Here is a 24,546-nt window from a genome sequence, read left to right as displayed (position 1 = left end):
GCGATCTGAGGTAATTTCTGACCACTTTAACCGATGTTTTTTTAGGAAAAGATGGTGGTGTACTCATTGCCATGCCTTTATTGCGATGTCACTAAAAAAAATTGGATTTTTTTTTTGGGGGGGGGGGCATGGCCCCCTTTGCCCCCCCCCCCCCCCGATCCGCACTTGAATTATACATGTATACTTGGTTCAGGTTTTGATGCAGGTTTAAAGTGATTTGAGGTCAAATATTGGTTTTATTAAACACCTATAAAAACATGCTTGTTTTTCACTTTTTGATATAGCCCCACCTGTATTAATGGGAGTATGCTGACTAAATGTTGCAGAATACTTGCCAAAGCGAACTTGCAAAACATGAATACATTATCATAGCTTAAAGGGTGCACAAAAAAAGAGGAAAGCTATATGAAAATTGTGTGAAGTTCTATTGCGCATCTAAAAGCAGTTACATGAGAATGCTTTAATTATTCAAATATATGCTGTTGAATTTGAGTAGATCACATTAATGTCCAATGGACTGCAAGATGCCGGTTACTCTTTCAGCGTTGTTTACTTGTCGGTTGCACCCTTGCTTTGCATCTTTGCCACGGGCGAGTCGGCGCTCACGTCTCCCTCATGTGACATCATTTTTGATGCAGGGGAATTCTTCTCCACCCCTCCACTTCCGAAGCCCAACTCGCCAGGCTTGATGGGTTCTTGCGCCTGCATCTTGGAGACCGGACTGTCTGCTTTGACGTTCCCCTCGTGAGACATCGCAGCTGTACCAGGCGATCCCGCCTCCACGCCCTCTTTCTTAAATCCCAAGCCCTCTTGCTCTGATTTCGTGGTCATCTATAAACAGATTATTATTATTATTATTATTATTATTTATTCGGCCAACAAATGAACAAAAGTACAATGACAAAGCAAATATAAATCAGAAAGTAATCAAAAAATAGAAATTGAAAAGTATGACAAGACAAGACTAAGGACTGATGCGAGTAGGAATGGGTTGGAAGGGGGGGGGAGAGGGAGGGAAGGGAGGGTGGACAGTTTGACAGGGGAGAGGAGATAGAGGGACGGAAAACAAGAACAAAATAACATTTCAAACCGGCCAGGGTAAACAAAAGTGTACTTAAACACTGTAGCCCTAAGGCCTGCCTACCCAAGCTCGAAATGTCTACACAGAAAATAAATAGAATACTATGCAAATAATAGTATGAATGCAGATGAATTGAACATGCAAACACAATGTGAATGTCTAAAAGAGGCACACAGTCAACTCGCATTTCACTGGCGGCGGAGGCATTTTGACTTTTTATATGATGAGTTTCGGTGGATTCACCAAACACATTTCGATAAATTTACATTTGCACAGCATCCCAACATGTCGCTACATAAGCCACTATGGTAACAACGCATTCGTTGAAAATTTAATTGTTATCAAATTTACCGTCACGATTTTCAATCGACAAGAATTTTGTGGCGACTCTCTAAGAGTATACGTGCCAGGCGACAGGTGTAAAGTAATATTCAAAATTTGTCGAAAGCCCTTTTTAAGAAATGAAGTGATCTTACCTTCGTTTCAGGCTGAATTGATCAATGTATTAAGGTTGAAAGTATAGAACCACTCCAATGATTCAGACGTCAAAATTACGGACTGAAATTACGAGTGGGATTCATGCAGTTTATAGGAGATCGCTCGTAGATATTGCCCCATCCATGAACGCTGGTAACCACGCCCCTTTGAGCTCCAATTGGATAGAATTGCCTTAAACCAGCAGCCTCGTTCCCAGGGTCTACTTTCAACGTCGAGACAATGGTAGATCGTGGCAGGGTAATATTTATAATGTCAAAAAAATCTTTGGATATGCAAATGACGCAGTACCAGGGCGATGTAGTGGGAGCGTTTTGCATATGGACGCGATGGGGATGAGGTTGTAAATCAGTGACCCAGGCTCCGAGTTAACACGCATGCGAACGACCTGTACGCGAGTAGCACACGCCCAGTGGATACTGGAAAATTATTGCATCATCGGGGGACACCCCCAGATGAGAAATATTGTTATAGTCAGGGTGACCGTTTTAGCCGACGGATTTTCGGCTAACTTTGACAGATTTTTTGTTAAAAAACGCGTTTGACAGAAAATTTGACAGAATGGATTTTTTTGGCAGATTTCTGGTAAAATTCTGAAAACATGGATATTTGACAAAAAACATAACAAATTTGAAAAAAAGGTAGGCCCTATATTTGTTTTAAAAAGCTTCAATCTTTTCAAGCAAACCCTTGCATAATAGGAAAGGTTGGCTGGTCTAGGTGCTGAGGTTCACTGGGAACCGGACTTTGTTTTGACAGAACCGCGTTTAGCCTGAAATTTACGCAATTTCATAACATCTTTATGTTACTATAGATTGTTTATAAAGTAATTTGAACCTTAATTAAGGCCATATTACAACATCTACATGTGATTTTAATTGTTTTTAGTGTATTTCGAGTAATTATGGGGAATTTGGCAGATTTTTGATGAATCTGACAGATTTTTGAATTGCATTTAGCAGAATTTGTCCATGACCTTACGGTCACCCTGGTTACAGTCCAGTGGCGTATCCAGTGGGGGAGGGGGGGCAGCACTTTGCGGATTTTTTTTTGACATTTTTTTTGTCAGCAATGATTTGAAGTTTTTATAGAGTTCTTCTGACATCAATCCCGACAAAGAAAACCCGCTCAACAACCATTACAATGCGCCGTGAAATTGTCCATATAATAATATAGTATACATAATAATGGTAAGTTTTGAAGAGCGCCCCTATTTGGAAGATGGGTACCCCCCCCCCCCCCCCTCCCCGCTTTTTGATTTTACGGATGGCAAGTGTCCGGAGAAAAAAACATGTCTACATTTCGGCGCGGATGTGCGGTTGCCCCCCGTGACATACAAAGCTGGATACGCTGCTGTATATACAGTCCTCATCAAGTTAATAGCATTTGAATAATCACAACGTTTATGCTATTTCTCGAATTAAATTGTTAGAAGTTGTCTTGTAAAGCTTATTTTTATTCAGCCCTAGGTATTTTGCTTGTTTCACTGTGTGCTTTTTTGAACTGGTTCATAAAAGATCCTCCCTCAGATTTTAAACAGGATATAGCCATACGTCTTATCGCGAAGTACATTCTCGTGGAAATACACCTTTCCCAACATTGTCGACTACATGTATTTGCAAATTACATGTCATATCACGGTGGTGTGTCATCTCAAAGGATGCATTTGTCTAGTGTAAGAATAAAACATATACTGCATGCAGTATGACAAACCGAATTCAATTTATACGTAGATGAATGGCAAAACCAAATATGCATCTCCCCTATAATGCGCAAGAACGTGCAAGATAACATTCATCGATACCCTCGATTACAAGGTTCGGAATATGCGGTATACAGGGGCCATGTTCATGAAACCTTACTAACTTAGCAGCAGGGTGACCGTTTTAGCCGATTTTCGGGTAACTTTGACTGATTTTTTGTTAAAAAAACGAGTTTGACAGAAAATTTGACAGAATGGATATTTTAGGCAGATTTCTGGCAGAATTCTGCAAAAATGGTTATTATTAAACAGAAAACCATAGCAAATTTGAAAGAAAATGGTACATTTGTTTAAAAAATCTTCAATCTTTTCAAACAAATCCTTGCATAAATGGGACAGGTTGGCTGGTCTAGGCGCTGAGGTTCACTGGGAACCGGACTTTGGGCCGCAACCGCATTTTGCCTGAAATTTACCCAATAATTTCATAACATCTTTATGTGGCTATAGATTGTTAATTTGAACCTTAATTAAGGCAGTACTACAAATCTGCAAACGTGATCTGAAGGTTTGCAGCGTCACTCCAGCGGACCTAGAATCAGCGACATCAGATCGCGCCACCTGGCGATCTACTGTCACGGCGGGGGTCCTGCAAGCCGAGGAGAGGAGGAAGAGTCAGTGGGAAGAAAGGAGGACCCGCAGGCGGCAGAGGCTCCAGGCAACTCCCGTCGCCACCACCATCAACTACACCTGCAGCAAATGCCAAAGGACCTGTAGCTCCCGCATTGGGCTCTACAGCCACATCAGGCGCTGTGCAAGTACAACGGACTGACCAAGGCGCAGATACTCCATTGTCTTCCGAGACAGACGGATGCCAACAACAACAAATCTGCATGTGATTTTAAGTGTTTTTAGTGTATTTCGCGGAAATCTGGGGAATTTTGGCAGATTTTTGATGAAGCTGACAGATTTTTGAAGCGCATTTAGCAGAATTTTGTCATGACCTTACGGTCACCCTGCTTAGCAGCCAACAAGGCCTTAGTAGGATACTAAAATGCCTAGTAGTCTACTATGGAGTTGACAACTAAATTGCAATTCATGAAACTATAATAAGAACCTTGCTAACTAGTTACATATAGGAGAATTTTTTAGTTGCTTACGTGAGTAACTGGAAATGGGTGCTTTTGGGTGGGCTGGGCATGTGTGGAATGTGATGACAACAGATACAATAGTGTGAGGTGTATTAGGCTAATACATGTGGAGCACTTGCGTGGAGTAGCAAAAAGAATACCAAGGCCTATAATTATGTTGTGTAGCGTACTGCATGTAGATGAATCAGCATCAAATCCTCTAGCAATTGCATATAAAGCTACAATCCCGGCCAAAATGATTGGGACACTTGGAAATAACCTTAGCCTCCAACGGTCACCAACTCCCCCGCTCCCCCGGTCAATGTTGTTCTCTCCAACGGATGGAGCACACACCGCGCAATGAGAGACAACATTGAGCGGGGGCTAGGGGGTTGCGGGCCCAGCGAGATTTGGCCAGGATTGGCTGAATTTTTCATTTTTCAAAACATGCATGACATGCCGTTTGGGGAGCTGTTTTCTTGAGTTTTGTTTCCAAAATATGAAATGGCGGCCGAAGGTTGAATGAAAGAACACATATTTAGGCCAGATAATAATGATTGATTGTAATACAAAAATGGAAATTAAAAATACAAATGTTCCAATTCTTTAAAATTACAACTTTATTGTTGCGTGCATCGCTTATGAGAAAGTCCAAGGAGGCAACCGGAGGGGGAAAGCCACCTTAAGAGCCAAGTCTGGCACAACAAAAAATGATACAGTTGCTATATAACTAGTGACTTAGAGTTGCCCTGGATCAACACTAACTTTAGTAAGAAACTTGGAATGTAACTAACACTCGTAATGTTTCATGAATACCAATAAGTTATATCAATTAAGCTTAGTAAGCAACTACTGTACATGCCTTTTTAGTAACCAACTAGGCTTAGTAAAGTTTCTTGAATATGGCCCCAATGGTAACACGTAACAATCCATGAAAATGAACGTCACTCCGCCCCGATCTATATGAAAGTCCTTAATTGTTTATTTTTGTTGGTAAACTCGAAAGGAAGAGAAAAGCCATATTTCGGGGCAAAAAACCACAAGAGCAGTCGAGTGTCGGCATTTAGTATATGCTGAGCAACCAGGCGCGGATCCGGGCGGGGGGGGGGGGTCTAATAACACCCCAGCTCTGTCCAAAAAAAAATCCATAGAAATATATTTTTAAAAATACGAACTCCCCCCCCCCTCCCCCAGCTGTGATACCCAAAAAAATGTTTACTGGTAGTAATGTCCGCCTTTGCACAAAACACGGACAGAGCCGGCTTGGTTAGGGAGTATATGTACACTATTCTGTGATATAGTATTAATTAATCGGCGGATTTAAACACCGCCCCAATTGAAATTATGGTACGAGCCGAGCCCCCCCCCCCCCCCCCACCTGACCCAACCCCACCTATTGATTTTCGGAGGCCAAAGTGTCCGGAGAAAAACCCTGTCAAACGTTTCAGATTTATTGGCAATGAACCCCCCCCCCCCGCACCCACTGTGAATATTCCGCCCCTGGCAACATTGGGCAAAACTTAACCCATTTGTGCAAATATTATGGTCATATATAGTTTGTATAGACGTTTATCATGCTGCCATTTCAGTCATGCTCCCTGTATCCAGTAACAGTACTGAATGAAAATGTTTTTATCCAAAAAGGAACCAGACTATTTTTCCTTTCAGCCTCGCTTTGGTTACATTGATTTGAATGGAAAAAAACAAATGGCTGCAACATGATAATGGTCTATAGGGGTGCACACCGGTAAATAGGCTTAAACCCATCCGCCGAGCTCATGAATGAAAATTATACCCTCAAAATATTCTATATTTAGAGAGTTCTGAGATGCATAACAATGGAGAATGGAAGAGATATGGCAATGAACCTCGGGCCCAGACTTGGCGCTTCCAATTCTGAGCATTTTGGATGCAATTGGGCTCGAAAGTGGCACTATTTTGCCATGTTGTGGAGGGATCGTTTTGCAAGATGGCTACTTTTCCGATTTGGGAAAAAATAGGGGTCATCTTCTTTGAGTGAGAATTCCTAGAAAAGTCAATGGTCAACCCACCAAAAAATAAAAAAGAAAATGAAAGATGACATGTTGATCAAGATTTTTCTGTGCAGCTTAAATACCTGTGAGAGTTCTGAGTATTTCTAAAAGAATTTTGAAATATGGGCATTTAGAACCAGTGTCTATGGGAATTTTATTGCAGAGTTGCACCCATAGCCCCCGTTCAGTTGATGTTCACAGCCCATGCTGCCTAATTCCGTACAGTGTGGCCACTTTGTGTTGTTGTTTTTTCAAGATCGCCATCTAAATTTTTTCCAGATTTTTCAAGCCTATGAAAATTACTAGACCAGCCAACCTGTCCCATTATGCGAAGTTTTTTTTTTGAAAGGATTGAAGCTCCTTTCAACAAATGTGCCATTTTTTTCAAATTTGCTGTTAATTTTCTGTCAAAATACTATTTTTGCAGAATCCTGCCAGAAATCTGCCAAAAAAAATCCATTCTGTCAAATGTTCTGTCAAACTCTCCCGGAGAGGGCATCTAAATGAAGCGCGTGTCATGCAGTGCCTAGCCTAAGCTTACATACATTGTACACTGCAGGGTCTGACAGTAAGTATAGCGCGCCAATGCTAAAAGAATTACAAAGTTAAAATAAAAGTCGCTAAAAAGCTTTGGTGTTCAGTGGAAAAAGTTGTCAAAGTTTCTACAAAGCATATGGTTTTGTACTTTTAGTTGAAAATTTTCAAGATTTCTTGCTTTTTCATTGTTTTTTTCAAGTTTTCAAGTTGGGTCTCAATTTTTCAAGATCTTGAAATTTTTTTCAAGTAGTGGCCACACTGATTCCGTATATAGTGCGCCCTCGCATGCCTGATTTGACAGTCTTCGTTAGAGTGCAATTCTTCGAAGCACTAAAGGGTGAACTGCCCCAATTGAAGCCCCATTGAAAACAGTGTAAAATCAACAAAGTTCAGGGCCAAATAACATGCAAGCCGACATCGCTGGCGTTTCTCAGACAAAAATCTAATTATTGTCTGGTTCTTTATTTTTTCATTTCTTTTCAAGTTGTTGTGAGTTAGCCAATTACATATTTTCAAACGTACGTTAGATATCAACACCCGGGACGGTAGCAAAACGGGACAAACCGTCGACGTTTTCGATATCATCGCAAGAGACGTTTCCTCCTATAAATTATAAAACATGCAGCTGCAAAACCTTCTACTTTGCAACAACAGTATACAGTAAGGAAACCTTCACATGATTTTTTGAAACGTAAGCTTTTATGTGAACCCAGTAATTGTAATTAACACAGTGATTAATAGCCAAAATTAATTAGTAAAGATACATGTCCGTCCCTTCGTATTTCTCAACTAGACTTTAAATTTGCTGAGGAATAATTTTGATTAATCAGGTAAAAGGAATGGCCAGTGGGCCCATGTAATGTAATTTTAATGCAATACTTGAAAATGCACCTTTGTTTCCCATTTAACCTTATTTTCAATTTTCATTTTGTAATTTTTAAGGGTGTTTTGGTGCCTGTTTGGTTGTTATGCTAATGAATATTTCCATATTCATGAACAAAAGTGTAATGTAACAGCTATTTCAGCACAGACATTCGCGGGAACTTTGTTTTAATTTGCTTTCAAATACATTTTCTTTTCTCTGTTGATATGTTGTTGTTGGTTAAGTACATAACAGTAAGCCATTGAGTAAAGTTTTCTCAAAATCTTTTCGATGGGCAAAGTTTGGGTCGAACATTTTACCAGAAAAGTGAACCGAGTGTCTTCCTGAAAATTAATGACATCACAGACACAGCGCCCTCATTTGCCAGGGAAAGCAAGAAAATGTTTTAATTGTTTTTTGGCGTGCACTTATCAATAAAATTAACAAAAAAAGGATGATAAAAAAGGGACATCAAATATTTTTCATACATTTAAGAGGAGTAGGAAGCTACACATGAATGTTTCCCAAGATATATTCACTTCAAGGCTTAATTTCAACACCACAATCAAGTATTAAAACGACGCCCCATCTTTAGACACCTTTACATACAGTATACAAAAAAATAAGTTCGATGGGTCTCGATTCTCGAAATTGAAAACCCCCGTCCCAATCGCTACAATTAACGGGTCCACTGCCAGCTAGCGCCACCATAGGCCTAAATCTCACATTATGAACAACTGTTCAGTGAATCAGCACCCAGGTTCAATTCATGGAATTTAGAATCGAAGGAAAAACAAATGTGTCGATTAAAAAAAAATGATCCACGACTCAAATTAACTTCTCTTTCCCATAATTTCTCAATGTATGTGCACGCATGGAGGAAGTGCACGTAAATGATGCGCTACACACCGTATTATGAATGAGTGTGACGATTTGGAGGTGTGACCAATCAGACGACAGTATACATAAATTATGCACACCCGTACCTAGTACAGTGATCGCGTGACGTACGAGTCGGCGCGGCCGCGCCGCGCCGACCGTACCGCGTACGCGTACCGGCCGGCCATTTCGTTTCTGCTAGCTACGTCATTATATTGTACAGTACACACGGAACTGCATGATCAGTGTGATCGTGGTGACTGTAGATTTTTTCACAAAATAATGCAGTCCTTTTTCGCACGTTCTTATGACAGTCACCAAGAAATACAGTTTATACATTAAACCTCGAGCTTAATATGAGCATGGATTTAGCGTTTTCTGGATGTGGTTTTTTAGGCATCTATCACATCGGTGTTGCCAGTTGTTTTAAAGAACACGCACCAAATCTGATTCGAAATATCAACGGCGCTTCGGCTGGGGCGTTGGTAGCCTGTTGTATTGTTGCAGATATAGACTTTGGTAAGTCATCATCAAATAATTTGTAGGCCCTAACGATGCTTTTAAAATGTACATTTTGTAAACTGTAAGAGGTTCTTCAATAAATATCAGATGCCTTGTCTGTGAGCCATTGACTGACCACCAGGCTTTTTCGGGTCGGGGATCGGATCGGCCCAGGCCGCCGCTGTTGATGTTTACTGACGCCCTTGCTACAAAATCATTTAATGCTATCTTTCTGCCGAATTATGGGTCAGTTTCCCCGATTTTGTTTTATCACATCATAAGCATGTAGTTAAGGGGGAAATGTTCATGTTGTGATGCCGAATTGTCGATGAAATATGGATTTGTAGGCGCTAATTCCACCGTGAGAAAAGAGTGTTCAAAATGTAAACATTGACGTAGTGGGACTTGGAACCGTGCCATGCATCGCGTGACATTGCAACGTCATCATAGCCTTTGTAACGGCCTATAGAACAAGGTCTCCTATTGGTCCTTCAGCGTGAGTCGGAAAGGCGCGTCAGTTGTTGACCAATCGCTGTCGAGAATTCTTCCCCGCCCCTTGAATCTCATTAATAATAAAACCAAAAAATGTACAATAAACTTGCAGGATAAACAAAATTTACTTGTCCTAGGCAGGAAAAAATGCTCCATTAAATGTGTACTTTCCTATTCCTGAGGCAAAGACAAGGTCCTCAGTATTTCATCAACCAAGTTTAAAGACTCGATTCCATTTTTAACGGAGACTTTTGTTTGATATTTTACACCTGCAAGTGATATCAATTTGAGGCCAAATTTCTGGCAGGCCTACATGTCCAACTGTTTTCATTATTTAATTTGTTCATTGGTCTAAATGTAGAATTAGAGACCAGAATGCAAGATGTTTCTTTCGACACAGTTGATTGATGCAGTGCCAACGGATTGTTGGACTGTTGGTTGTTTTAGGGTGCTAGTCTATTTTCTTAGTTGTATTGCATGTTTTCCAAATCGGTTTTATTCACAAGTTGGCCATATTTATAATTTGAAAGCAAGGTAACATCTTCATTTTTGGAACTTGCGAAGAGAAATGAAAGCAACATGAAAGCAATAACATAAAGGTAATTATTATACAAATTAATACCAGTCTGTTCTGATGAATAATTTAAAATGTGTGATAAAATACAGGCCATAAGTCACATTTAAAAAAAAAATGAAAGTGAGGCCAGACTATTTATGCAGTCTACTGCATAAATAGTCTGGCACCATCCCAGACTGGGACCTGGAGTGCTCTGAAAGGTGCAAAAATTAATCAGGCCAACTTTGCTCACTCTTTAGCTAGCTTGAGTAACTCCAGCTGACATGCTCATCAGGAATTCACATGTAGCGCTGGAGTGTACGTTGTAAAAGTGAGATCGTAAAAGACCCTAAAAAAATGGCCTCCACGAAATGGCCCTTTTTCCCTCTTAAATCCCACCCAAGATTCCATTTACATACCTCATAACTATGCAGCAGTTATTCACAAAACTAATGATTGACTTGAAACGGAACAAAAAACTTAACAATGAAAAATGTTGATGATTTCAGTGGCTTGTCCATAAGAAATGTCCAGTTCCAACGGCTGTCGTCCATGTTGTGTGGTTAATTATGCAAAATTTATGCAATGCATCACGTGATGACAATCAAAAACTCTGTGCAGGCGATGTATGGGGGTACCACACCACAGATCATTTCATATGACAAACTGCATTTTCTACTCTCTTTCGAAAGTATTTTCTGCGTTAAAAGGAAATATACAACATTTGCAAACATCAAAAAACAAAACTACCAACTTATTATTAATACCTTGCTGGACTGTGAGTGAATGACAGTCTAAAGCATCCTGTAAAATCAGGGCACCTGGTGTGCTGACATTTTCAAGAAAAGTAGTATATTTGTATCAATTTCCAAATTGAAAAAAATGGTTTTTTTCATGCTGCCCCCAATTTACCATATTTAGTTACATGTAGTCCGCATTTTGTTTGCAATCGATTCACACACCTATGAACAGGTATCAGCCAGCTAGACTGGTTCCCTGACCTAACAATTCCCTGACATCTATAAATTGCTCCGTTTCATCTTACGTGGGTCAGGGAACCAGACTACAGGAACAGTATTGTTTTTCTTGGTTATTCCATCATCTACAAACACAGAACTTCAAACAAGTCAGTGCAACAATATTTGCTATAAAATACTAAACCCCCAAATCAATCCATTTCTGAAAATTGCAGCAAAAGCAAATGCACGTTCCCTTTATAGTAACAACTTAAATCCAAAATCGATTAAGTAGATGTTACTTTGTGTAAGTTTGGCAAAGGTTAGTAACTGAAGTGTGAATTTCTTTCTTATTTCTGTAGGTAAGGCTACAGATAATGTTCTACGGCTGGTTCAAAAAGCCAGATCCCGTCTGCTTGGACCGTTCCATCCATTCTTTGATCTGCATGGCTACATGAATGAACGCATGCACAAAGTATTACCAGACAACATCCATGAACTGGCAGCTGGACGATTACATATATCACTTACACGAGTCTGGGACAAGACCAACGTCATCGTATCTGACTTCAAATCCAAAGAGGAAGTCATTGAGGTTTGTATTCAAACTGGACATTTATTGGTTTAGCTTTTGCATTTAAAGAGGTTGCGGAATGCTCGAAGACATTTCCGTCATTTTTCGGGTATATGTAGCCTAAGGTGTGATGAAATAAAAACGACTATTGTGTCTGTCATGAGATGAGTACAAAAGGTACTTTTGAGAGCTGTTTTTCAGGTCCTGTTTCGACCCGATGATGAGGAGTTCACTATGAAGGATCTTGAGGAGGCGATTGCACCGCTTAAACTTGGCAAGAGTGCTGGTCCCGACGAAATCCCACCTGAGGTGCTGAAGTGTTGTGACCTCCGGGAAACAATATGGGGTTTTGCAATGATGCGCTGATGGGTCGTGGAAAACCGGAGCAATGGGCGTTGTTGCACATAATTCCTGTACCGAAGTCCGGCAGTTTAAACTCTCCTGACAACTATCGTGGCATAAGTCTTACATGTACCATTGCCAAAATCTACAATCGGCTCATACTCAACCGGATAAGAGGGGCCATTGATCCAAGACAAAGATACAACCAGAACGGCTTCAGACCAAAAAGGTCGACAGTGGCTCAAGTCTTCGCTCTCCGAAGAATCATTGAGGAGGTGAAGAACTTCAACCTCGGTGCTGTCCTGACCTTCATCGATTTTAAGAAGGCTTTTGACTCTATTCACAGGGGCAAAATGATCAACATCTTGAAGGCATATGGAGTTCCACCAAGGCTGTTGGCTGCCATTGAAGCTGTCTACTCAAAAACCACTGCCAGAGTTGTCACACCGGATGGTATCAGCGAAGAGTTTGAGCTGCTCGCAGGGGTGTTGCAGGGAGACACCTTAGCTCCCTTCCTTTTCATCATTGTCCTTGACTTTGCAATGAGGAGGGCGCTCAAGGATAACGAACACCTGGGCTTCACTATCACTCCTAGGAAGTCACGGAGAATTGGACCGGTGACACTCTCAGACCTCGACTTTGCTGATGACATAGCTCTTCTGTCGGATGAGATTGAGGCAGCGCAAGAGCTTCTCAGCCGAGTGGAGTCAGAATGCCAGAAAGTGGGGCTTCATCTCAATGCCAAGAAGACGGAATACATGGCGTTCTCGATCGGAGATCATGAGCCTCTTAAAGACCATCAACGGTACCACACTAAAGCTAGTAACGGACTTTAAATACTTGGGATCAAGGATGGAAAGCTCTGAGAAGGACATCAAAGTAAGAAAGGCTCTGGCGTGGAGAGCACTAAACGACATGGGAAAGATATGGGCATCTTCAATGCCCAAGCCCTTAAAGCTCAAATTCTTTCAAGCAACAGTGGAGACAATCCTCCTATATGGCTGTGAGGCATGGACTCTGACAAAAACCATGGTTAAGAAACTGGATGGCACATACACCCGCATGTTGAGGAAGGTTCAGAACATTAGCTGGCAGGACCACGTTACCAATGTCCAGCTCTATGGAAAACTCCCTGCGCTCACGGAGAAGATCAAGGCGCGTAGGTTGCAGCTTGCTGGTCACTGCCACAGACACCCTGAGCTGCCTGCTAGTAAGCTCGTGGCTTGGGAACCAACGCATGGCAGACGAGAGCCTGGACGCCCAAGGACAACTATGTTGATGACGTTGATGCAGGATGCAGGAGTCGAGACGAAGGAGGAGTTGGCAAGTTGCATGGAGTCAAGGGAGGTGTGGCGCGTCAGGCATCGTTCCCGCCTCAAGACGGCCTCACGGCAACGTCTCGAGCCGACTTGATAGATAGATATTCGACCCGAACGTGCAATTTGTGTAAAAGTCGTCGTTGGGGGCAGCAAACAAAACATAGTAAATCGTGACGTAATAAACAGGACTCCCCCAATTGCACGTTCGGGTCGAAACTGGACCTGAAAAACAGCTCTCAAAAGTACCTTTTGTACTCATTTCATGACAGACACAATAGTCATTTTTATTTAATCACACCTTAGGCTACATATACCTGAAAAATGACGGAAATGTCTTCGAGCATTCCACAACCTCTTTAAAGCCAATTCTTACACCACGTCATTGCAGAGTGAATTTGGGACAGTCTTTAGTTGCATACTAATCATTGAAATAATGGAATTATTGTAAATTTCCCAACCCTACTTAGTGCACAAAATTTGGCTAAATCATCATACCATCATATGGGATTGCTCAAATATGAAACGGCATCTTTATGGCATACATGTACATGTACATGTACATGCAACTGTACATAGTATACGTGTACATGAATATCCTGTGTAATGCTTGGGCCATGTCACATGTCTGAACATGTGTCTGAACAGATGCTACCCTGCAAACAGTTATATGCAGAGCTCCAGTAGTACAATGCAAGTTACATAATGTTACATAATTTCTTGTCAACAGGGCATCCTGTGTAATCAAACCTGGATGTGATATATAATTCAGGGCCAAACCTATTACATTTCTAATAAAAGGGTCCAGTGGTATTATGTGGCAGTATAATCTCATTGTCCTTGCTCTCTATATTCTAACACTGTGTGTGCATTTTGTGTTTGCTTTAGCAGCAGGTGTTGTGTAGTCTGGTCATTACAACATTCCATCTTATAATAGTCTGGTCATGCCATCGGAGTGAAAGGCATTCCAGCCTGTCTGCTGCCCCATCACATTTCTGTATTTTAATTTATCCATGAAACCATCAGATTGAGAATAAAGCAATGTACATGTAGATGTGACATACATGTTTGAAAGTTTAAACTACCATTTTCTTGTTCTGTAGTTAAGTTGTGGGGACATACACTTGTCGCTATGAGGTATTTGTGGGGACCAAAAATGCTGTGGGGACAGCAGAAAGTCCCCATAACTCGGTCCTAATTACCCTAACAATGATAAACTTCCCCATAACTCAGTGTAGGCCTACCCACACGCGTGTATTTGCCTGCAATCGGGGACCCCCTATTGTCCCTCTTTTGTTTGTACTCTTTTTAGGAAGACCTCCCATATGTTTTGCACACGATCGTAAATTAGGGACCTTCGTCAATTGTGGACCCTATTGTCCTCTATTGTTCAACATCCACAATTTGAATGTATAAACAAGTACACATAGACGCAAAATTTGTAACTTTTTCCATGTACATGTGAAAATTGAAAAATACAATTTTTAACAAAATTGTGCAGTACCTCATTCCAAGGCGAAATGGTATTGCTAGGAAATAACATGGGAAAAAATTTCATGGTGAATCTCGAAAATAGCACAGGAGAGCAACGTTAATTAAACATCACAAAGCGCATTTAGTAGCACATATCCCCGGAAGTTTATGTTAAAGTTTTTAGAATGTACATGTAGTTATTATTGTTTCAAACATAAATTTGATGTGTTCAATACGACTATGGGCTTTATTCACGAGTCGGTCATATTAAATTGAAAGCGAGGTCAAATCTTCATTTTTGGAATTTGTGGAGAGAAATGACAGCAATCACATAAAGTTAATTACAAATACCAGTCTGCTCTAATGAATAATTAAAAATTTGTGATTAAACATATATCCTAATGTTTTATGCCACATTAAAAAATTTGAAAGTGAGGCTAGAATGCATAAATAGTCTGGCACCATCCCATTCAACTGTTCACAATGTATTCAGGGAACAATGGGTTTCTGGTGAATGCGGTCCAGTGGTGGAGTTGTATGTTGATTGCCTTCCATTATTAGGGATCTCTGATTGGGACAGGTGACAGACAAAGCCTGTGGTGTTTGCTAAACATTTCAATGGTGCATGAAAGATTTGCTGAATGTTACCAAACTTAGTATGGATTCACATTCTTAATCTTGAATTCGGTAACTTCTAGTGCCATACCTTAAGTTTAATTCTTACACAGCGCCTGCAAAATTGAATGCCACTACCCATGTCACACCAAATACTTTGTTGTACACCTAATGGCAACGAACAGAACATTTGGCAGTATTAGTACTTGAAATACATGTATCTCCACAACATCGCTAGTAAACAGGTGCATTTAATTGTGACCAAATTATAACCAGTCATATAAATTGAGTTTGTTGTGGACAGTGTACATGGTACAGGATATGGTATGCACAGCTGTGCAAACAAAACTGAAAGACTTTCTTTTATATGATTTTTAAAGATGCAATTTATGCATGTTAACTAGTCTAAGGTAATGTTACAATAAAGCAGTTGTTGCTGTAGCCATGTGATTCAACGTTCATGGTCATTAGTGGTTCAAGGGCATGAGTAATTTCAGATAATTAGTCTTTCCCTAACCTAGCCATGAATAAGGTCAATAGGAGAGACATTGGACCCAATCATGCAGCAAATGATGACATGTAACAAGTATGAAGACCCTGGAATAAAAAGTTTTGTATTTTCCGAGGCTCCTTAATTAGGCCGGAAAAAAAATGTTCTGCTTCCGATTACATGCCTTTCAAAAATAGGGTCGGTCGGTCGGAATTTTTTTTTTTGGCCAATTTTTTTTATGCAGATTGAATGGGGTATTCAACTATATGCGAAGTTTTAGCCTGAACTATTTCCATTGCACTACGAAAGCTATACACAAAATGGCCACAAAAAGTGAATAAAACCTACCTTAATTATTGTCAACATATTTACATTCGATAATTCTTAAAAAAATAATGGAAAATTCAGGTCGTTCGCACCATATGCACAACGCTAGTCAAGACGGGAAGCTGGCCAAAACTCTGAAGTGTGTGATGCACTGTGCAAGTGTGGCCTGCGGCCGACAGACCTCGTTTTCAGTCGAAAATTTCGGGAAACACGCTGCATGTATCACTCCAAATACGAGTAGTGCGATCTCAAAATGAACTCTTGAACTCGGAAAATACATACACGGACAAGATAGATCAATTCTGTGAATTAACTTGCAAAAATGTTCTTTCTCCATCCGTGTTTTCTTGGCATTTTTACGATGTCGAATCCGACCAGTTGACACTGACAGTGCACGTGCCTAATGTATGCTAGCGCAAGCGATTGCATAGCCATGACAGACTGGTTACCGCATTTTCATCATGTCTTCTAAATTGGCCCCTGGGCGGCGCGGCGGGAACCAGTCGTCACTGCATTGAGCAAGGTTTACGCACGTGATTATAGTCAATGTGACATCGAATTGCGAGGTATGATGACAGATTGCGGAGCGAATTTGCTTTCTTTTGAAAAAAATAGCGAATGTAAGTAAGAAAACAAATAAAAACAAGCATTTTTTGACGCAAATGGGTTGTTGAGAGGTATTTTGTGAAGACAGAAAAGACAACAAGCTTTTATTTTTATTTATTCAATCATGATTTTTTTTATTTTTATTTTTTTGGAATTGCCGATAAAATGTTTAGGGGTCGCAGCCTAAAAATGGGGTCAGTCGGCTAACCGGAAGCAGAAGTATTATTTTTTTTGGCCTTTTAGGATTTTATGATGAACTTCAATACAATTATATAGTTCCTTTTCTGTGTTTTTCATGTGCTTTACAGGCAGTATTATGCAGTGCGTTTGTGCCATTCTACTCAGGAATGATCCCACCTACATTTAGAGGAACAGTAAGTACACAGTGTACTCATTTACTTGCCTACTTAGCAAATCCATTAGACTTAGCATAACTCATTGAAGAATTAGATGTACACGTGTATAATTTCTGCATCTTATGTTTTTAAAGAAAGAAACAAGTAGTTCATGCCTTTAGTAGTTCATGCCTTTAGTAGTTCATGCCTTTAGTAGTTCATGCCTTTAGTAGTTCATGCCTTTAGTAGTTCATGCCTTTAGTAGTTCATGCCTTTAGTAGTTCATGCCTTTAGTAGTTCATGCCTTTAGTAGTTCATGCCTTTAGTAGTTCATGCCTTTAGTAGTTCATGCCTTTAGTATTACGAAATTAAATTTCTTCAAGTTGACAAATCATTGTCAAGATCATCTGGACTACAGTCAGTCTTTGCCTTTGACTTTGCCACGCCTTCTTCATGGAAGGCGGCTTTGTCCACGAGTACACGTACATGTGTAGCTAGCTTCACGCATGATTACCCAATTTGTGGGGTGAGTCGTCCCACTACGTAGGCAATCGCACGCAGGTAAACGCACACAAACACACATCATTTGCATTTTATAGTAAAGCAGTGATTGCACATCACATCTGTTCTGTTTCTTCCCTGTCCTGCAGAGATACTGGGATGGTGGTCTGAGTAATAACTGTCCTGTCTTGAGCCCAGATACCGTGACAATCTGTCCCTTCTCAGGAGAATTTGACATCTGTCCATCCTCCCAGGAGTTTGGTGACTACCTCAGATGTACCTCAGCAAACCTTAACGTTCATGTCACATCCACCAATTTCTGGCGTTTGTCAAGAGCCCTGTATCCCCCAGAACCAGAGAAGCTAAGGAAACTATGTCAGCAGGGATATGATGATACGTTACGTTATCTACAGTCGCATGGTAAGTCATTACTATCATTAAACCCACCTCAATTCCCAAAATCCTCATTTCGGTTTTGGACAATTTCGGAGGATTGAGGATGAATGGTGTTTGAGAAACGCGAGGATTTTGGAGGATTGAGGATGAACATGCGGTTTTCTTTTGGAGGATTGAGGATGAATGGCGTTTGAAGATGAGGAGGATTTTGGAGAATTGAGGATGAATGCATTTTTTGAGGCAGGACTGTCTGACGATTTTGAAGGATTGAGGCACTGAGGAGGTAGACTTCCTTTCAACATGGTGACTATATAGGTGTCCTTCATTTGAACATAAGTGCAACATTTTGGAGGATTTTGGAGGATTGAGGATGGTTCCAAGCAAAAAGGGCCTGGGGGGTTAGGGTTAACACTCATTACAGAAAACATGTAGCAAACTCAACATCAGAAAATTATATGAAAACCCTCATCACTGCAAACTCTTTTTATTTTGATCATAGTAAATAGATGTATGAAAAATGGTTCAAAAATTGTGCGTTGTACGATGGAACTTGCGTCAGGAAGAATGTGGCCTTCATTAAGTAAGTTTATGGATTTTTTTGCAATTGCTTAAACAGCATTGAGTGTACTGTGCATATTAATGTTACTAGAATGGAATGTATTGTTTCTTTTCTTGTGTTGTTTACAGCTGTGATTCCTTGCAATCGGCATCTGAGTTTAAGCAGATCTCCGTCCTGCAGTGGTCTAAGCAGTGAGCGTCGGCGGTTATCCGAAGCTCAGTTGTCACTTCGTAGTACTCTACTATCTCGCTCCTCTCTACAGTCACTCAGTAGTGACTTACAACTTCTGCAAGACATCCTGGAAGCAAACGATAACGAGACCTGGGAAGATTGGAATGATGATGACTTCTTTGAAGATGAGGAAGAATGTGAAGATTGTAAAATACGAGCTGAACAAACCATGTTGAAAGGAAGTCTACCTCCTCAGGTTACTAATGGTAAGTCATTACACATGTACAGACCAACTCAACAAATCGCATTTGGAGGCATAGCGTCATCATTGCTACACAAGCTGTGCATCTATGAATGGCCTGTGGAGGCCATTCATGTATGCATGGCCTGTGGAGGCCATATATTTGGAGCACTTTGGTACCTTAGAGTTTTGATCATAATCCACTGATTAGAAGCTTTATCCGAGTAACAAGTGTGAGTGCACAATAAGCTCTGGCCGTGTTGCAAGAAGTCTTGCTTGAAAGTCTTGCATGAAATCAATGAAAAAATGCGACACTGATGGCACATATGGAACACCATACTTTGGGTCAATTTTCGGGACAGACAGACCGACCGGCAACCAAGTAACATGTAGAAGCTCCTGCCAGATCTACAAAATGTGGTGCAGGATTGTTGGATGAGATCCTGACCTTGTGTTTGTTGCTCTTTCTCTCTATACTCTAGATACATTGGTAACTGATCTTGTGAATTAAAAACTATGATGAGACCATCAGTATCTGATTTCATGAAGTGTGTCATATTATATGGAACATGTCAGATTTAGTTTGTTTATTAATCACTAAAATGCCTCGTGTTACAGATTACACCACTTGTCGTGTTATTTTCCAATTGATTGGTTTTACTTTTAGGGCTTGTTTTGTGTGTTACTGTGTAATTTTTTTCTGTAAAGGTGGTTTGATAAACTGTGTCTGACTGGTGGATGGTCCGTCAACCTTTTAATTTCTTAGAATATGAATATCAAACAATTTGATACAGTTGTAAGTATGAAGTGTTTTTTATTTTTATTTACAGCTATCCGAGAAGCAGTGATGCTGGACAACACTCTGCTGAATTACTTATTCAAGTTCAAGATGTTCAAGGCAGTCTCATTCATGGCTCTTCCATATGTCATCACATTTGAGACAGTGGTGCTCTTCACAGTCAGGTCAGTGCTATCTGAAAACCTTCACACATACTCTAAGACTTAACATTTTGTTGTAATTACTTGGATTATGCATCTGCCACCAAAATTGGGGGACATTTTTATTTCATTTTTTTTTAGCAGGGGATTTGAATTGCCTCTGAAAAAAAAGTTGCTTTTGATGATCAGAAAAAGATGCAATCAAGCTTAATGAGTCGTTTTATTACAGGTAAAAGCTGCAATTGCATGCACATTGAGCTTATCAGACAAAAGATAATATTGCAATAAATCACTAGTTTATCCGATGTGTGCTGTTTCAAGTATTATGTATGCTGAATTGAATATCTTGCTGATGTCGCATGACTGTTACAAGTGATTCAAGCTTTGCATGAAAGAAAGTTACAATATGGTACACCATGGAATATCTCGTCTTTGAGGAAGTGCAATTCTGAAAAGAACCTAATGAGGACCTACAATTATGACAGTGTACTCTGTCTGTCCTCCAATATGGAGCTACTGCTGTCAATTATTCAACAATTTAGTATTTGATTATTCTAACTCAGGACTTAATTGACTGTTTGGATATTGTGCTGATCAAGTTTTACATGCATCAGCCTAAACTGCTAGTTGATCAGAATTTGCGTGCACCTGCACTAGTCATAAATTGACAAGGAGCTTATTATTTAAAACAATGCAAAGAACATCATGTATGTATTGATATATTTTTTCGAGGTAGGTGAATGGCTGATATTTGGCAGATTTAAAGAACGAATTTGAGCAAATATTTCTCATGGAAGTTCTCAGATTATGTCATGTATCTGTGTAAAGTTGCTGCCTTCGACAAACAATAAAACAATGCAACTATGCATATAATATAACCATTACCAACCAAAAATTATAATGCCACATGCTGCATGAAAAAAAAAATTTGGCTTGACTTGAACTTCCTTGAAATGATGTGTGATTTGCGTTAAAGTGTAGAAACTTGACTTGAATAAATGACTGAAATGTTTGCATCAGCATTTGATATGAATTCCAATGCCTGTGTTTACATGTAGGTTTGCCAAAATCCTGCCCCGAGTTCATCATGATGTGCATCATATATGGAAACAACTGATGGGCTTAATCAGACACATGCTCAGGCGTACTTCAGCAGCTAGTCTACTCAATAGGTTAGTTGCCAAACCAGTAGCAGCCGATTTCACGACCCTTTACGCAATGGCACAGCTTCCCTTGGCTTGCACCATAATAAAGTGCATAAGTTGCTCAACACTTTACACTGTGCAACATTTCAGTTATGACAGACTTCACCAAAGTTTCATATAAAGTGCGTAAGTCTAGGACTTGTGCAACAAATTATGGTATAAGTTGTGATCATTTTTAGATGGTGTAATTGGTGCAAAGACTGAAAATGAACTATTTTACTAGCAAATCGTGATCTTTGTGGAGCCTATTGCACAACTTATCAAGGTTGATACAAGACATTCATGCATGTATCGGTGTTTGAGGTAACTGAATTGCTATTTTACTCTTGACAGAGATTTTAGAGTTGGGGCACGATTCTGAAGAAAGTCGGGCAATTATTTTTTTTTTCAAAATGGCAGATGGAGGTGATTCAAGACTGTTTCGCAACTGAATAAACTCTTCCACAAACAGTCGTCGAAAATGCTTTAATAATCCTCGCCCAAAATGTTTAGATTATTTAAAAGGTTTATTGATGCTCATGACTGTTGTCATTTGGATCCTATTGCTGCAGGCTTTCAGTCGGGGACAGGAAACAGTTCCTAGCTTCGATTGCCGATGACATGCTGTATCAAGAACTACATGGAGACACAATGCTGAAGAAGCACAGTCAGCAGGGGCACCATAAGCATCATCCACACAGCTGGCAATCACTACCAGACTGTGTCTTAGATACATTCGATTTATGTGAAGATGCTTTCCCTGAATCTAGGTCAAGGAGTGAATCACTGCTGTATGAAAGGGACAAGTATTGTAGCAACTTGTACGATAGCTTTGATCATACTGTGCAGATAAGTGTTGAGATGGAAGATGTGATAGTGTTCCATTATCTCAAGGAATCCTGCCTGATTGATCTGACTAGTTCCAAGAATGAGGAACTCAGGTTGATTGATACATAACATGAGCTGCACAGGGTGTCGTGTCATTCCCTGCACATTACATGAGGCTGATACTCCACATTCAATCTTATAGAAACACTAGTATCACTCCTTTAATTTGTTGGCCCAGGGAAATGAACAAAGTAACTGATTTACATTACTCTTGGATATTGTTAATCAGGCAAACATGAACTGATTTTATTCTCTGCAATCTGGAAGCTATTTAAATATGTATGAAGATGACCTATTTATGTACGACATGAATGATGGTAAAATCGATTTTCAGTTTTGCTTCAGCCACCTTGTTTACTGTTAGAAATTGAGAGGGTGTCGGTGACCAGGCATGCAACTTTTCCTCGGATCAGCTGATTTCTTCGTTTTTTACTTCTCATGAATGCCATTAAAAATTGAAAAAAAACTGTACAAAGTCTTGTGTGGTTTGGAGTTGTCTCGTTTTTTCTAAATTCCCAGTTGCATGCCTGGACCATGACCAGTTTAATGAGGGATGATTGATGAGTTGGACTATTCAGCATTAACAATGTGTGTTCAAAACACTAGTTCATTTGACAAGACTGTACTCAACTTATTTTGACATGTACCATCACTTTCCTTTAATCATATTACTACTTGATAATTGGATTAACCGAAGGAGAAGATGGTACATGTATGCTAACATTAATCACTCTAAGTGTCCAGTCTGAAAGTAACTTCATCTCATCTTCAGTATTACGTTTTCATCAAGTTAGTTTCACAGGCCAGTCCTTTTAAATCACCTTTATCATGTGATCAATTAGCAGATGTAATTATTGTATAAAACAAACTTAATCATTATACTGTATGGACTCGGTATAAGGATTGTTATGAAAATGAACAATTGTATATAACTGTAAGAAAGTGATATTTTTATATTGTGATTTAATGTATCTTCAGTGTGAATGTGGAGGTTTGTTGTTATATTTCAGGTCCTACTCAATGCTGCTGTTAAGCTATTTATTTGTCATCTACCTTGACCTGTAACGGTCCATAGTTTCATTTATTGCATAAGGATTCAATCTTTATCTTGTATGTTTACACACTCAAGTACACTGTTATATTTATATTATGCAGTTATGGTACTTTAAGTGTTTTATCGTTTGATTGCAAACAAATGTAAAGCAAAGGTCGTGAGAATTTGTACAAAACATTCATCCTTTTTCAGTATGAAAAGCCAGAAATACAAATATCTTGGTTCTTCAACAATGTGACATGAAGCTCATTATCGTGCTGCTGACAGGTCACAATTATAACGGGTAAAAACTTGTTTCATGTGTTCATGTGGTCCTGCAAACAATTTAATGAGACTTTCAGTTACATGTAATTTATTTACTGAAGAAGTGCGAGTGCAGTAAATGCAAAAAAAAACAATGAAACTTTGCAAAAACGGAATGAGATCTATAATAGACCCGTAATATAGTGAGGTCATGCTTTGTTTACATGTGGGCTTTCTTGTGGGAGTTTGGTGGCTCCACCTGGGTGTACAATTGACTAATTAGAGTCTTGTATTTAGTTACATTAACTGATGGCCAAAAAAGTTAGGGAAGACATGTACCTAGTAACGCTTGTGCTCAGAGTGTGCTAATCACATGAACTTTACTAATGCTTCTGATAATGCTTCTGATAAGTTACAATTGTTACATTGTATGTATGGATTATAAAGCAAGGCTGCGTACCTTGGGTTTATTTTATACATCAACGTAATGAGACATCAACATTGACGGGGACATATATCATTTTGAAACATGCAACCATAAACACATGTATAACCTGTTCCTTAAATGTCCTAGGACATCTCCCAGTAACACTGTGAAGTACTGCAATAATTCCAGAATTTGGGTATTTTATCTACCAAGGTGATTACAAATAAATAAAAGGACCTCTGAATGAATATCTTGCATTTGATCATTGTTGACTATTGAATATTTAAAAGCATGCATTGACCACAGTGCAGGGCATTGACCACCGTGCAGGGCATTGACCACAGGAAGGACACAATCTTGCCGACTCGGTCCCGATTGGTAAAGACCTTCACATGGGGTTCACTAATATAGGCTACTACCGTACATGAATTTGCATCGAAAGCCTAGCTCTATCAATTATTGTGTGTTGTGTAAAATGCCAAGATGAATAATGTTTGAACAGTGCCCTGTAGAGGTCATCCTCAATGACAGGAAAAAAGGCCGCTACATGAATTGTGTTATAAAACACTGACCAGCACTTTTGGTCACTTGTGCACATCCATGCCCTCTCAGACCTCTGAGAGGCCATTATTTTCCTGAGGCCA

General features: G+C 39.8%; 1 protein-coding gene across 3 annotated transcripts; it reads left to right on the top strand.

Annotated features, from left to right (window-relative positions):
- Positions 1–8,895: 8,895 nt before the first annotated feature.
- On the top strand, positions 8,896–24,150 carry LOC119723250 (patatin-like phospholipase domain-containing protein 2). 3 transcript variants are annotated; one of them, XM_038193818.1, is made up of 8 exons: positions 8,896–9,235; positions 11,584–11,816; positions 17,273–17,338; positions 17,950–18,220; positions 18,884–19,192; positions 19,998–20,130; positions 21,165–21,278; positions 21,863–24,150. In XM_038193818.1, exons 1-8 carry the CDS (start codon positions 9,073–9,075, stop codon positions 22,245–22,247), a joined length of 1,674 nt encoding a protein of 557 aa, XP_038049746.1. In that variant the 5' UTR covers positions 8,896–9,072; the 3' UTR covers positions 22,248–24,150. The 3 variants fall into 3 exon arrangements, with proteins under 3 accessions (XP_038049746.1, XP_038049753.1, XP_038049759.1); XM_038193825.1 differs by lacking the exon at positions 8,896–9,235 and adding an exon at positions 9,445–9,463; XM_038193831.1 differs by lacking the exon at positions 8,896–9,235 and adding an exon at positions 10,290–10,308.
- The last annotated feature ends 396 nt before the right edge of the window (positions 24,151–24,546 follow it).

Source organism: Patiria miniata, unplaced genomic scaffold, assembly GCF_015706575.1.
Source record: "Patiria miniata isolate m_02_andy unplaced genomic scaffold, ASM1570657v1 HiC_scaffold_1, whole genome shotgun sequence".
NCBI lineage: Eukaryota > Metazoa > Echinodermata > Asteroidea > Valvatida > Asterinidae > Patiria > Patiria miniata.
This window is presented reverse-complemented; position numbering and strand designations above follow the sequence as displayed.

Excerpts from the sequence above, each read along its gene's own strand:
- LOC119723250 (XM_038193818.1), top strand. The coding sequence starts at position 9,073 with ATGAGCATGGATTTAGCGTTTTCTGGATGTGGTTTTTTAGGCATCTAT. Across the intron at positions 11,817-17,272 it reads CCAAAGAGGAAGTCATTGAG|GCAGTATTATGCAGTGCGTT; the intron begins GTTTGTATTCAA and ends TGTGCTTTACAG. Across the intron at positions 18,221-18,883 it reads ACGTTATCTACAGTCGCATG|CTGTGATTCCTTGCAATCGG; the intron begins GTAAGTCATTAC and ends TGTTGTTTACAG.